This window comes from Megalops cyprinoides, chromosome 14 (genome assembly GCF_013368585.1).
Source record: "Megalops cyprinoides isolate fMegCyp1 chromosome 14, fMegCyp1.pri, whole genome shotgun sequence".
Taxonomy (NCBI): Eukaryota; Metazoa; Chordata; class Actinopteri; order Elopiformes; family Megalopidae; genus Megalops; species Megalops cyprinoides.
In genome coordinates this window covers 6,467,265-6,483,490 of record NC_050596.1, presented here as the reverse complement: position 1 = coordinate 6,483,490, position 16,226 = coordinate 6,467,265, and the positions used below count along the sequence as shown (strand labels likewise).

Genomic DNA, 16,226 nt, shown 5'->3' with positions numbered 1-16,226 from the left:
AATGTCAGGTTTCATTCTGAAGCTGAAACTCAAAGAGCTGCATTTTAACCTCAAACCAACCTAATCCAGTTTTTGTTTTCTTTTTAAATCTATTTTACAAAAGCAAGGTTCCTCAGATCATAGACGATGTCACAGCATATTGACATGCAGAAACGGTTCCGTAATACTTTCCTGTCCACCCTCTAAACCAGTGAGGCTACCAGGAGGGGCCTCGGGAGACTCGATAGCACAGCACCTCGCTGAAGGACACATGGGGCAGACAAAGTTTACCGTGTGACAGTCACAGACACAATATACACAACAACCACTGCACTGACAGCACAGGCCATATTCTAGCTTGATGGGTTCAGGACAGAAAACCATTTACCTGTTCAAATGCCATTGGGATCAACAACAATTTAGAAAAAAAAAAAAAAACACATGAAAAAACAAAAAAATGCTCTAAACCTGACATTTCCACCATATTATCAAGAGTGACATCTCCACCTTGAAGTTTGTCAGATAAGGGCTACAGATAGACATTTTAAGCAAATATTGGTTTCTGAGTTTGAGCTCGGGGGGGGGCAGACAAGCAAGATCAAGATTTATTGTCATGACCTCTGAAATTTGAAAAAAGTATTTAAAAGGAACCCTTCAAGAAAATGAAAACAGAAATCAAGCAGATTTGCTACTAAAGGTAAGATTTCAGTTAGCTTCTCCATGTTTTATGATCAAAAGATCACTCAAGTATCACTAGCTAGCGTCTCTGGCTGCAAAGCCTAGTACTTACAAGTGAGCGAGACTAGTCCTCTCTTCTCTCTAAATAAGGCTTTTGTGTTGATGCTTATTGAAACAGTTGGATGTCACAGTGTTACAACTGCCATGATGTTTTATGATGTGGTTTATAAAATGGAAAAGTGGCATAGTCTGAAATGAAGTGTGATCACAAGCTGGAAAAAGCATACCTACAGCAGCTCACACACTGGTAACAGCTCAAATACCCACAACATTTCTACCGTAAGGGTAGATGAGTTTTCTGCCTCAAATAGAATAAAGAAAGAACATGGCTACTTACGATGAAGGGTGATTCTTAAATCATAACCTTTAATTCAATAATGTAAATTCGGATAGATTTGCTGAATATGAATGTGGAAAAAAGCAGAAACCATGAAGCTCAAATATGTGGGCTCTGTTACATTTTCATGGCTGCGAAAAGCAAAGCAAGTTAGATGCATAGTTTTACTAAAGAAACCTCCATTTGGGCAAAGTGCCCTTGAGTGAGCCCACTTTACCAAAGCTATGGTGCATGTAAAAAGAAACGGACAAAAAAAAAAAAAAAAACCAAAGTAAATGTCTCCCCAAATGCTTCCCCCTTCGGAGCATGAGGATGACAAAAACACCCATTAAAAACAAAACAGATTTCTAGATTCAATAATTAAGAACTCTGGAGAGTTCTACTTTGAAGTCCAGCTCAAGCAGAACAGCTGGAAGAGAGCATAGCATTATTACAGCATTAGAATCATATTAACATTCATTAATAAAGAGAAACCCCACACGTGCTGTACAGAATATAAAAAGGGAAAAAAAAAAAAAAAAACCCAAATCTCCACACCTTACCTATTAGCTCCCCTTTACTCAAGTTTCCCCTCACTCCAGGAACTGAAGCTTCAAACACACTGAACTGTGTATATATATATCTCATAACTTAAGTCTTCTATCCTGCCTCCTTACAAAACGCGTCAAAGCATAGGGATACGCAAGGGGGTCACACGGCAATAAACGGGACGGGAACTGACGCGCCTCGACCAGTAGGGCCGTCCCCCCACCTTCTCACAATTCGTTAGGATTGTCCCCAGTTAGCCAGCGCTCAGCCTGGGGAGATTCAGCACTGAGGACTGGCTACCTTAGCAACGGCTAAGTGTACTCCTGGAACACAATCTGTTTCCACACTCCTGACGATCAGCTCATTTCCAGATTCATCAGCATTGCCACTACGTATATTTTTAAAGATTCTTCACCCCTTTCAGAATACCTGTGGGTCTTATCTGTTCCCATGTCATTGGCATTCAATCAGCACTTTTTTTTTTTTTTTAAAGCAAGTACAATTCCTTCCTAGGATTGCTTCTGACGAACACTTTATGTTTGCTTTATTACCATAAAAATGTGCCATTAAGTTTTAACAACGGGCTCATAATAAATGAGTCATGCAATCGGGCCAAGTCAGTGAAGTATAGCGCTGGCACTCAGGAGCGACTAGACTGCAGGATGAGGGACAATGTCACATACGCCAGTGGAGCAGGCTTTCCAATCGATCAGCCAATCAGATTAGCTTTTACATTGTGCGTTGTGTGAAGTCTCTGCTGCAGTGTAAAGAGGGTATCTTGCCGGAAATCCTGGGTTCTGGGGACCCAGGCCTTAGTAAGTGCCATATAGCAAAAGGGATGCATCTCACCACTTTACCTAGATCTCAATGGCTTAGTTTTACTGCCTGCTTTGTCTGGGTCGTGACCATGAAAAGAGATTCACGCTCACTCTCTCTGAACGCTTGAAAACTGTCGCAGAACTGTTTCTCTTTATTATTAGTCAACATATATTATAAAATAAACCAAAACAAACATAATGGATATTGGATGGCCAGGCTCAGCAGACAGAAGACAGGGTGGGGGTGGGGGGAGATAGTTACAGTGTTGGGGGCTTTAGTCCGTATTTCTTGGCCACCTCTGTCTGGGCGTAGGCGGCGTCACAAAGAGAGTACAGATGGGCCATCTCCATCTCGGACTTGGCGAGGTTGATGGCCCTGTTAAACATGTCGATGGCCTTGTCAAGGTTGCCTCTGTGGGGGAACATGGGAAACATCAGGAAAGACCTCCCTTACAGCTACACAGTTATCACTTCATTCTGACATGGTGAGTTATTCTGAGCGTTTATCCAGTGATCACACAGATAGCCAGTTTCATATTTGAGGGCTGACAGAATGAGGCGGCTCACCTTTGGACTTCAATGGTCCCCATGGTTTCATAAGCAAAGTCACACTTGTTGTCAATCTCTATGGCTTTGCTGATGAGCTCCAGACCCATGTCCAAGTCCTGCTTCCACTGAAGCTGCAACAGACTAGACCCAGAAAAACACACACAGTTACTGACCGAGGTAGGGTGTATTGCCCTACACAGCCACAATATTTCCAAAAATCAGCTGGAGGCCCTTTCAAATCCTGTAAAAACAATGCACACTGTGTAATCAGGCTCAGCATGCAGCAGGAGCAGCTACTGACCCCTTGTGTACGTATGTGGTGGCGTTGTCGGGCTCTAGGTCGATGCACTTGTCGTACATCTCGTCCGCTTTCCCAAACTGCTGCTGGTCTGTCAAAGCCTGCCACGTGCAGATGGTAAACAGTATCAGCAACACGTCTGTGACATAGCATAGCTTCTTCTGTACAGATATGCTTTTTATCTGAATATTAGAACACACATCAATTTTCGTGCAAATGTTACTATAATACAGCGGTAATCCACGAGAGCTTGAATGACATTGGTTAGCACTGTGCAGCAGTGAAAGTCATTCCTGATCATGGCGGAACGCCGGGTCGAGCTGTGAGAGCTGGCGTGTACCTGTGCGTAAAGCGCGTAGCCCTCGGCGCACCTCGGGAACTTCCGGATGACCTCTTCAAAGCCGTCCATGGCTGTCTGCACCTGGGAGGGGTTGTTCCCCGTGTACGCCTGTCTGTACTGGGGCACCCCGCAGCAAGGAGGGGGGTATTAGCATTCATTCAGTCTTCTACATGACTTCACTCTCCTCTGGAGATCAACAGCCTTCTTTTTGCCTGACTTAGCTTTAGCTAAACAACTGAGCTAGGCATACAAACAATTTGAAATATTAAGGTTATGCAAACGATTTCCTGTAGGTTACATAATCCAGGATTTGACTGAGTTATGATCAATCACAATTCAAACCTTTCACCTCTTGCGTACCTTTTGCTGTAATGCACGACATTTTATTGCAACACATAATCATGATGACACTAGTTATCACAGCAGTGTGTAACGGATTAGCATATGCTCAGATACTGTCTGCTGCATGTACCACATTTTTGTATAATTAAGTTTGTAAGTTGCTCCAAGTGTCTGTGAAGAGCTGACATGTTGACAAAAAGTGATGGCCGCCTATTCAATCTCCCTCTAAGGAGGCTGCTGAGCTGTACGACTCTGCAGGGCTGTGGTGGAGCGCAATGAGCAGCAGTGCCCCCTGGTGTTCACTCACCAGAGCGAAGCACTTCTGTGCCTGAGCCAGCGCCGAGTCGGGCCTGAGGAGGATGCACTCATCGAAGTCGCTCACAGCCTCCTCCACCTGGTCCAGCAGGATCTTCAGCTGACGGGACACAAGCAGGGGTTTCACTAACTCGCAGCGGTATGGCATTGCGGTGAGGAACAGGGCCTATAGTCAAAATGTTGCTGGTTCGATTCCCAGCCGCCGTCGTACCCTTGGATACAGTATTTCACCTACAATTCCCTCAGTGACCTATGCAAGTCGCTCTGGATAAGAGTGACTGGTAAATGATGATAATGTAATGCAATCCAATGCAACTGTCTCCTCGTGCACCACCACCTTGGCTGATCTGTGAAGACAGCTCTGACGCAAAATGGCTGCCTCGTTTCACCCAGGCGGGCAGTGCAAATTTGTGCTCAAAACCCATAAAAGTGCAATATAAATTTATCGTTCTGATTTTCAGAGCTTTGCCGAACTGCGTCATGAGTATAAGGTGCAGGATAATGGGAAGTCAGCTGGTGGAGGCCTCAGGTGCGCATGCGGGACACAGGTGGACAGAGCTTGGGACAAACCGCAGCAAGCACAGGAGGACAGCGGCACAGGAGCACGCCTACCTGTCCCCGGTGGTGGTAGACGTCGGCGTTGTGCGGGTCGATTTCGGCGGCCATGTTGAAGTCCTGTGTGGAGAGCTGGGGCTGCTGCTGCTGCATGTACATGCTGCCTCGCTTGATCAGCGCGTTGGCCCGCAGCTGGGGGGGGGCCAAGGACACAGTCACTCTTTATTACAAAAATCATTCCTTCCATAAATTCTGAAGGGTGGAGCACACGGTGATGCATGTCTGTTCTACTCAAGTGTTTTTTTCACTGAAGAAAATGAAGCTGTAGTCACAGCCATAAAGTGATACTTGCTGGGAGTAGGAGTTACTTCAACTGGCCTGGATTCAGTTTCAACACTGTAGACAGTGCATGCAAAGCTGTATTACTGGAGCAGTTGGGCATTTAAGCAGAAGGAAAAAGAAAGGCTAACTGATTGGCGAACTGACTGACTGAGTGACTAGCAGTAATGTGACTGGGACCGCCTAGGTCTGCTTCCCTCAGCCACGGCAGTGCTACCTTGACGTTGGCGCTCTCCATGTTGATGACCTGGTCGAGGTCGGGCTGGGCGGCCGTGGCGTTGCCGATGAGCAGGTAGAAGGTGGCCCGCAGCAGCAGAGCCTCAGCCAGGTACCTGCCCCCGGACTCCACCTCCTTCGTGCACTCGCTGATGATCTTGTCGTAGTTCTCTTCCTCCATGTACTGCTTGGCCTTCAGGTAGCCGGAGCTGGGGACAAAAGAGGGGATGTTTACACAACCGTGTCTGTGCTAATCCAGGTGACAGTTCAGCATTAAATATAAATAAATACATAAACGTCCCCGAAATTCAACACATTACCGCAGATCTTCCATATATGGACCAGATGTTCCATTCTTTGCAGATCACACTCAAAGTTTTGTCTATGCTTTGTCATTGCTCAAGCGCTCTAATTTGCTGGCTCATTATGGACATTCTTGAAGGGCTATGATCCAAAACTAAATTCTATTCCTCTCCCTGTGCCCCACACTGAAGTGTCTGACCTCTCCGTGACCTCCGCAGCCTCCCCCTCTTTGTCCTTGTCCTCATCGTTCTTTTCACCCTTCTGCAGGGGCTGGGAGATGATGTCATCGGTAAAAGAGCTGAAGTAGGACTTGATGAACTGAGGCGAAGGCATCAGTGGCTCACGGTTCTGCGGAGGGAGAGAGAGAGAGAGAAAGAGAGAGAGGAGGGAAGACAGAGGGAGGGAGAAGCGAGAGGGGGAGAGAGAGCCCATCAGCAACTGAAGGTGGAACAGAAAGAATCGGTTTAAAGTTTATAGCTGTCACTGCACTAATATAAATCAGCAGATTTCTCTTGACAGAGTTTAGACTTTTTTTGTTGGAACAAACTGGTTTGTAAAACTGACTCAGCCTTCTATTCTACAAAGAAACTGCAAAGCCCTCAGGCAGGGTTCCATCCTTTTTGGAGTACGATTTCTAAATAGGTCTGAAGCGTGAATCAATTTGGAACACCAGAGCAAATGGTGGATGGGGCCCGAAAGTAGGGGACAGCCTCCAGAGAGGCACCGGAACCGAGCCCGGCCTGCAGAGAGCACTGAGGCCAGCACGGTGCTAGCGGCCTCAGCGAGACGGCCCCACCTTGTACTTCTCCTTGGCCTTCTCTTTCCCCAGCTGCTTCAGGACTTTGTCTGCGAGCAACATGCTCTGCTGGTTCTGGAAGGCCTCCAGAATGCACACCGCCGTGACGTCTGGAGAGAGGGAGGCAAGGGACAGACAGATGGAAATGTGAATGGGCGTTTGCTGATGTAGCCCCGCCCCCGGCTTATTTGCCTCACAAATTTAAATCCACATATAATACTGTAATACAAAAAAACAAGTCCCTCAAGTACGATGTGCAAGTGTCGCAAACACAGAACAGGAACCCATGCCCTGGTTTGATTGCATTAGCTTTAACATGGACAGATGGATACCATGGGGATTTTAACCGCTTGGCTGTTGGACAGTGAAAACAGCTCGGCTTAAAACTGAATGGAGGTAAGACCCACCCTCCAGGCACTCCTTCTTCTTGTCCAGTCTCTCCTCAGCTTTGGCGCGGCGGAACAGGGCCTTGACGTAGCGCGGGTTCAGCTCCACCGCGCAGGAGCAGTCCTGCACCACCTCCGCCCACTTCATCTGCAGCAAAGAAGCGCACACACAAAAGAGGGGAAAGTCAAAACCACACCCACATTTTGCTACATTTTCTCCATGAGTGCTGCTCGTTTACACTGCATGGTTAGTGTTTGCTAGCACTGAGAAACCAAGCCCTGGCCACTCACATTGCAGTGAGCAAAGCATCCGATTGGCTCTGACCTGCTACCCAGTAGCCCCGGTTATTTACACTGCAGTGAGCAGAGCATCCAATTGGCTCCAACCTGCTGCCAGTCATCCACTCTGTGGTGAGCAAAGTGTCCTTACCTGCTGCTCATAGGCAGCGGCCCGGTTCTGGTAGAAGGTGGACAGGTCACTCTTCTGCTCTTTTGGGCAGAGGCTGATAGCCTCTGTGTAGCACTGGATGGCTTGCTCGAACTTGCTGGCCTTGAAGTACTTGTTGCCCTTGTTCTTGGCCGCTTGGGCCCGGTCCAGTGGCCTCTAAAGTAGGAGAAACCATTAAGCCTGTCAATACCAAAATATCGTTATAACAGACACAAAGCATGCAGTTCACCTCAGGTCACTACCCTGACTGTGGCCGGTTCGCCGGCCTGGATACAGCAGGGAAATTATGCATTAAGAAAAATAAATTTAAAAAATCACCACCGGTTCCAGTGAAGCCTGGGCAAACCGCAAAGGGAATAAGAAAGCATGTTGCGACAAACATTAAAAATTAACAAAGCAGAAACAGTTCAGGCATTACAACTACAAATACCGGGAATATCGAAGGCAGCAACCTCCTAAGAAGCTGGTGAACAGTAGCTGTAACAGCAGAAATAGTTTGCTACAAAAACAAATAATTACATTATTGCCATTTAGTAGACACTCATCCACAGTGACTTACATAGGTTACAATTTTATACAGCTAGATAGTTACTGAAGAAATTGTGCGGCAAGTACTTTGGCCAAGGGTACAACATTAATGCCCTGGCAGGAAAAAAAACAGCAACCTTTCAGTCACAAGACCTGCTCCTTGACACTACCCCACACTGCCGTTATAATGCCATGGAGTGTTTGGCAGTTGTTGCATCCACCAGGAAGCATTACAATCACTGCCGGTCAATTGAGTTGTGTTTTACAGGTGGGCTGTGACAGGTGGCCAGAGATGTTATTTGAGATGTGATGTGTGAGGTTACCTAAGACACACGACACTCATGTTTCAGAACTCCACCTGGCCATCTTGACAACATTAAAATCAGCTCCCAGTCATTTTAAAATGTCTTCTTGCCATCCGCTGCTCGCTTACTTAATGGAAACAAGGGCTTTCATCGTTACTGATATAGTACTGTAAGCTGCACCACCCAATGGAATATAAAAATTCCCCATGGAGATGCAAGCCTGACATCTGTGGAATAAATTACACGGTGCGACTTTTAGCTCAACCAGTCTAGCTTTGCGTTATCTATGACAACAGTTCTAGCTCAAATGCTTCTGCTGTGTGGTTTGAACCTGTGGTGATTATGTACAATTCATGCTGCTTTAGTGCGAGTGTGGGCCTTTCTTCCTTGGCTGTTTAGACCTGTCAGGCCGGGGGGGGGGATCCCGAGTCACCCTGGTAAAGTCAAGCTGGAGGATCGCGTTCTAGCCACTTTAGCATGCATGCCAGACTAAAGCTAATCCTGAGCAAAATGGCTATGGCAAACTACCACACAGTAGAAACAGGAGAGACAAACAGCAAGGTATTAAAAGTGGAATGTATCAGAAATGTTGCAAATAATACATGTCCTTTCCATTGGAAAGAAGATAACGGGTCATTAGCAACTGAGATGGAACACTGATCTTTCATAGGTTTTAAATAATATAATTAACTTCCACAATAAGAATAAACAGCCCCAGTAGTTTTAAAGTAACTGCAAGCCATCAGCGGCCATTCTCATTTTGACATGTAGTGGAAGCTTCGAATAATGACCATACGAGTGTCTTCTCGCAAACACGTTTACTGACTGACTACACGGTACATAAAATAAATGAATCAAATAAGCAGACTCGTGCATTCGAAATTTTAAGCCGTGAACTCATATTGTCAAAGACTGTGAGAAAAACAAAACTCTGGACAGGTCACTTCCTCTCAACTTCAAAATAAGAGTGTCTATAAATGCAAATCAACCAAAATGCATTTTCTGTTAACCCTGTCAGCATTTTTACACTGCTGTTAAGAGTCCTGAGGATAGCTAGTTCATCTACAACTTCTTGATCCACTTTGAAATTCAAAGGAAGCCCAGTCTGGCTCTTTCCTGACTAATTATTCATTTACATTACATTATTACACTGTTGCCATGTAGCAGAAGCTCTTACCCAGAGCACCTTACATAGGTTACAGTTTTTACATGTCATTCATTTATACAGCTGGATATTTACTGAGGCACCTGTGGGTTAAGCACCTTGCCCAATGGTACAGCAGCAGTGCCCCTGCAGGAACCGAACAAGCAACCTTTTGGTTACCAGCCCTCCTCCTTACCACTACGCTGCATTGCTCCCCAATTATTAATCTGTGGATTTTCACCTCTACCCAAGTATAAATGAGAATAAGGGAGACGCTGTGGTGGTCTCCATGACTGAAGCTAACGGCTACTTGCAACTGGCACCACTGAAACTGTACCGAGTCACACAACCCGAGTGGAAGTACAGTGATATAAATGAAAGGAGCATGAGAAGTAATGAATGCTTTGGACCTGTACATTAAGATTAAGAGTGCATTACTGTATGAGCACACAACCTTGCCATCTGTTCATTAAAAACTACATAAACCACCAGATAGTAATGTGATTGTGGGGCTGTTACAGAAACCTCTCCTGATACTGTCCATCCACAGATCAGTGGGGTAAAGTGTTGGGGGATTAGATAGCACTGCAGCTGTAAGCTCCCCTGTGTCCGGTCCCTCTGCACGTCTAGACACAATCTCCATATTCCTCCTGCTGAGAGCTAAGCCTCTACAGGACAACAGCTCCTTCAGAGACACACGCGGCCACAACGCAGCTCTTTCCATGAGACGAAGACACACGCCATCCTCTCAGTAACGCTGTGATCCTGCCGTGCTCCGGCAGGAACGCAGGGAGAAATGACGGCATTAAAGGACAAGCCTGGTCAAGGGCGGCAATGAGACCTGTTTGATGAAGCGTATCGATATGAAGAGCCTCAGTGTGTAACGGATTTCAGTACTGGGTCTCCGCACTCTTCCGAACTCGCGTTCACTACTATCGGTTAATTTGGGCAGCTCTAAACATGAGCCAATCAGCCGTATCTTGGTGACGCTGTGACACGCCCACCCCCAAGACCACTCCGACAGCGTCTCTGTCCCTCCGAGAAGACCCACGTGTAGAATGAGTGATTTAATTAGTGTCACGATTTTCAAACTAAATACAGAGAGGAAATATATACCGGATGATTCCTTTCCGGTGCCAGGTTGTCAGATTTGAGCACGGACACGGCCTCATTTGAAGTGAGGCAAGCATTAAACAACTTGGTTTTCATTTCCCACAGAACACTGGACGAGTTCCAAAAGCGTTTGTTAGGGTTCAAAACACAGTTAATTGGGCAAAGTGCACAGTGGCTGCGTGAGGGTAATAAGTTACAAATGACGCTCCTGGACATCCAGCGATACATGACAGCCATATTTGAAGCACACCGATCTAATTTGCTCGCTAAACTAGTCAGTCTAAAATAGAGGTAATAACTCGAGTGATTTTTAAAAAACATTATTCAGTATTTTATTTTTTACAAACACGTTTAAATAATAGTACTGAGCGGAATCCTCATAACCAAATGAGAGAGAAGTCCAGGTATCCGATATGCAGCTAACTTGCTAGGCTGGTTATCTGCGTAGCTGCCTTGCAGTACGTCAAAAACTCAGCTACAGGAACAGAGCTCTTTTGAGAAATTTAGAAAACCAGGAATTATTTATAGACACATCTACAGACAGGGTGGCTAACTTAGTTTGTTTATTATAAGTCGGCGGCTAACGTTAGCTAGTTTGCCAGTTCACAGCTTAATAGGAGCATCACACACCAACTTGCTAGCAAATTTAGCTAACGTTAACTATTTTTCCCCAGTCTGACAAGTCTAATCCATCTGACTAGTTGGCAGCAATTTTCGTTGAAATTGCAAGATGGCCATTGTGATAAATTGTAAAATAAATCCACCTAAATCCCAAATTTGGGCTACTTCATCGCGAACAGCCATTTTAAAACTAGCTAAATTAGCTAGCTGGCTGACCAGCCAGCTCGCTAACGGTGCACAAGTATCTACCTAGCTAGCCACCGCCTAGCCATCCCGCCCCCTTCACTGTCTGGCTCAAGAAACACGATGCAGTTAGCTAACGTTAGTCAACAAGTAAACTACAATATCCACTAGGCTGTCGCCAACGTCTCTTTGAAAGGTGACATCCATTCCAAACTGGACACCTCTCCATATGAGCAAACATTTACACTCTTCACTTAGCCAACAACAATATCGCATTCATAAGCTTGCCTGCTCGCAAGCTGGCTAGATGCATAGTGTGCAAACGCAGCAGCCAATATGCGTGTCCTTGAATTATAAAATAGCTAGCCACCTGCCTAACTATGCATGGTACAAATCGGTTAGCTCAAATCGTTTTAGCTTGACAGCCACTCCATCCTGGCCGGCTACGGAGCACAGAAAAGCGGTCACTTCATGTTGTCTTACCATATCTTCATCCTTAGCTCGGCTCGCCGCGCCGTCTTGCTGCGTTTGGCCCGGGACGGGACTGGCGCTGCCTTCTGGGGTTTTCCTCTCCCCATCGCCCTGATTCTGCTTCTCTTTCGTTCGGCTGCGGCTCCACAAATATACGGCTCCTACCCCCAATACGATCGGGGTCCCCACCAGGAGCGCCAACTGCCAGCGGGGTAGACCACTACTCGACTGCGGCTCAACGGGCTTAGAGGCCGCCATCATCCACCATTTAACGAGTGGAGAGAGGACGCACACCAGCGAGTTCACCAATGATAATGCGGGAGGTCAATTGAGAAACGTCATCAGGGTGCCGGGATAGTGGCGGAGGACACTACAACTGCAACCGGGGCGATGGTCGGCAACTTCCGGGAGGGGGGCGGGGGGGTTCGGTGGGGTGCGGCGGTGAACTGTTACGAAAAGTCATCTTATACACATCTTATACAGGCAAGCGAGTGCCATATGTAACTTTTTGCAAAGCGTTTAGCTAAGGTACCTACAAATCCTAATTTAGTGTTTTGTTAGCGCTCATGCAGCTGGTTTCCACTTTGAAATGTTTAAATGTTCAGTTTCGCCTATTTTAAAAATTTCCCCCACCAACGTTAATTGCTGGTTGCAAGCCCAGCAGAGGGAAACTAAAGTGCTTGTAAACAAAACAACGTTAGCCAATTTACTATACCCCATACAGGTGACACTGGCGCCATCTAGCGCATTTCTGAGGTAACCAATACTTTCCTCGAGCACAAGGCTTTCCAGATTGTCCATGGAATGAGTTGCAAAAGGTCTCCTTGGGGGCAGTTAATGGCAAGCCGTTTCACCGTGTAATCACTCTAGCTTACTGGTCATAATTACATTTTCAGAGCCACTTTTGACTAGTCAAAACTGAGATTTAAGATATCCTCTAAACAATTTTGATAATTTTACACTTTTACTAGTGGTAATTTCATTTTGACTGGCTTAAATGATTTACAGATGTCTATACTGTAATTCAATAATATACAGTATATCACATATTCCTTTGCCACTAAGGATAATAGCGATTAGACATCTCCATTTTTCAATTTCAATGTACACACACGTGTATATACATATATGGCACACCATGTGGGTGATATGTGCGTATAGATTCATGGTTACTCACCATAGCCCTTGGCTTTGTACTGGTAATGTGAGAAAATGCTAGATGACACTGCAGTGAATGATTGATCATTGATTACAGTCTTAATGTGTTTCAGTTTGTTCTGACCCTTCCTGTGACAGGGTTGGTCCAGGAGTGGAAGATACCAGTGGCGTCATTAGGTCCGATCATTCTGGGCTACAGACCCAAATATTTTAAGCCTAGCCCGAGTATTTTTGCCCTGAAAAAGGAGGTGTTTATAGCAAAACAACAGACAGACTGTATAACAGAGCGGAACTTGACTTGCAGCATCCGAAGGTGTGATAATATTTATTTATTATAAAGGTCGATATAACCTCCCCAACCTACCAATGCCGATCTCCCTTCAAAAAAAAAAAAAAAAAAAAAAGACAAGCCCCAGGCAAACTTGACTTAACCCCGGATCTTTTCAATAGCTAGAAACGTCCCTGGAAGATACTCTGCCTCAGGGGCTTCTATCCTCATACACTTGGATCAGCAAGAGTGCCTGTGGTCCCACAGACTGCAGTGTGACACACATGTTCAGGTTCCTCCATTTCCACACTGACCCTGAACTCCTAGTCTTTCAAGACAAAGGAACAGTGAATCCAGCTGGCAAGTATAAGTTATGGGGGACAGGCTTCAGTTCTCTTGTAAGGAGATAAAAATTGTCAGCTACACTAGTTGAGAGCACAATGGGCTTCCTCTCCAAGTCATTTAGCCTGTGAGTTTGAAGTTTGAAGAGAAAGAAAAAGAGAACTGAGGGAGGTGTGTTTTATGCAATATATTTCCACATGGGTCCACTAACCCAAAGCTGCTAAACCTATATGTGTACAGACTCCATGGCTACAACTTCAGTTTATTTGTATTGTACTCATTTAGTATTCATATACCATTTTCTCAATTTCTCAACTATAGTTCCTACTTAGTGATTTTCAAAGAGGTGAGCGAGTATCCACCTGCCCGCTACCTGCTGCCTTACAGAGAACATTTCCAATCTGTCATGTATCGTGATTCACATTGAAATTAATGATTTTGATCAAAGGAGAGAGATAAATGGAGAGAAATACATAAGTCACTCACAATAATCCATCTTAACCACGCATATCAGTGCAAACATTGATTCAACATAAATAAAAATACACATTCCAATATAGTAATTTATAATAATGTCTTGTGATACTTTTATATAAATTATTGAGGAAAAACATCATAGTTTTATTTAGTTTAACTGTGCAATCAGTGTATTTTTCCCCTGTGCTGGTGTATAAAGAGCATTGCCTATTTGGAGGGCACAATGCATCTAATATAGATGTGATCATCCAATACAAATGTTTAGTCTGCAATACTGCTTCCTGCCTAAGATAATGATGTCACCTGCTGTTACCTTGTCCATCTGATCACAGTGTCTGTTTGAACTGTGACTTCAGCAGTAGGTGAAACTTGGCCTCAGCAGTTTAAGGGATAATTCCTCTTACATGTCTCATCACAGGTGCGTTGCCCAGAGACGTGAGTGGCGGAGAAGATAAGTGGATTTAGCCTCCATGAATAGCCTTTAAAGAAGGTTTCGTCACCCAGGCCCAAGCTGAACTGTTTTTAGGCTGTGTGCAGGCTGTTCCGAAAGGGGGCTTCTGGGGGTCAGTCCCCTCAGCCCAGATGATGGATAAACAAGTGAAAGAGGCACGCCTGGCAGCCTGATGTAACCGTGTGTAAGCTCTTAGCACGAATCTCAGGGGCGCCTGCCAGACATCACCTTTAGCATGCCTGTCCAGTAGGAAGGTCTCGTTCAAGATTACTGAGTTTGTAACTGGGAGCGTATTGTACTGGGAGCATATTGAAAAAAGGTGTTTTCTCTAGTTAGCTAGTGTCTCTAGAGGTATGATCTCTCCTGCCCTGGTCCACAGGATACCCTGTGAATGCTGTTGAGCTGAGCTCTGCATTTGTTGGGAGTGATAGAGCTGTTGATTAAACACTGATCTGAATTGTTAACAGCTATCTGTCTGTGTCCTCCGCATGAAAAAAGAGAGGGGAAATATTTGTTCACACAGAATGACACAAGTAAGGGTGCTTTGCATTACATTATATTAATTTAGCAGATGCTCTTATCCAGAGTGACATCCAATACAAAAAATTAAATGTTTCCATTCAAGTTTAAATGAGCAACACTGTCAGACCAGGCTAACAACACTCCCAAACGAATGAGCGTGAGCACTATTCAAGCCCTACTGCAAATTAACTTGTGTAACCTGACTAGACAAAGGAAGCCAAGTACACTACTATACAACACAGTGACTAGATCAGACTCCAAAACACATCGTGACACTACACCTAAAATAAATAGCAAGTAATACAAGCAAAACAAGTGGCAGATGTCAGGTGTATCTGAAGAAATTTTTGTTGTTGTTGTTCTTCAGTTGTGCCTTCAGAATTGGTTATAAACAATGAACACTGTTTCTATCATTGGCGCAATCCTTCACATTTTCTTGTTCTCTCTGAATGAGCAAAGGGGGCACGTGGGCACCTCATTTAGCCTAACACTTCATCCAATTAAGTAATTAAGGGTTAAGGTGGAAGGCAAACCAAAAATATCTCGTCCAGGTATAGCTCTGCCTGCCCCTCAGCTCCTAGAGCACCAGTATTTGATTGCAGAATGTCTCTTTAAGACCATAAGAACATAAGGAGTTTAATGACTAGAATGGGCCCCTCCAGGCTGTTTTGTCAATGATCAGTTTGTTATTAAGCAGCTTCAGGAGTTCATAACGAGTTGATCATTTGAATCAGCTGTGTTGGAGCAGGGAGAGATCTAAAACATGCAGGGCAGGGGGTACTCCAGGAGAGGGTTGAGAAACACTGGTCTAGAGTGTATCTAGCAGTGTGTCATGACTGGTTTTGAATACTGCAAGAGTCTCTGTTTCAACCATGATAAGCTATTTCATGTATTAATAGCTCTCTGTGTGGGAAAAATACATCATGCAATTTTAATTAATTTCCACTTATGTCCTCTTCTCAATCTGCTGAATGACAGTAATGTAATGTGTTGACAGGACTCAGTTTTAATTCAGTATATTAGTTCCTTTGGAAAGATATAAACAATTTAATTAAAATCCTTGAGTTGTTAAGATGAAAGAAATGAAGTTCCTTAACTTTAGTCTTGTTGCTCTTCTCTGCACTTTTGAGACTTTCTAAGGACTGGCCTTCCAGTTGGCCAGGGTTTTCTATTGTTTTGATCCCCTCTGGAAAATCCACTATGTTACACGTACAGCACTTTGTGACAATGTCAATTTTAAAAATACACTGTAACAAATAAAACTTGATTGATTGCTTGCTTGGCTTTCATTTTGAAATATGCTGACTTATTCCTCTCTGAATTGTATTACATATTTTGTAAAGCTTCTTCTCCATT

The 16,226-nt window shown here is 44.7% G+C and overlaps 1 protein-coding gene across 1 annotated transcript; it reads right to left on the bottom strand.

Moving 5' to 3' along the window:
- Positions 1-1,543: 1,543 nt before the first annotated feature.
- LOC118789408 (mitochondrial import receptor subunit TOM70-like) lies at positions 1,544-11,965 on the bottom strand. Its single transcript, XM_036545821.1, has 12 exons — positions 11,665-11,965; positions 7,270-7,443; positions 6,861-6,987; positions 6,454-6,563; positions 5,857-6,005; positions 5,356-5,563; positions 4,857-4,991; positions 4,237-4,344; positions 3,588-3,704; positions 3,251-3,348; positions 2,968-3,090; positions 1,544-2,812 (listed from the first exon to the last, which is right to left on the bottom strand). Exons 1-12 carry the CDS (start codon positions 11,911-11,913, stop codon positions 2,659-2,661), a joined length of 1,752 nt encoding a protein of 583 aa, XP_036401714.1. The 5' UTR covers positions 11,914-11,965; the 3' UTR covers positions 1,544-2,658.
- Positions 11,966-16,226: the final 4,261 nt, after the last annotated feature.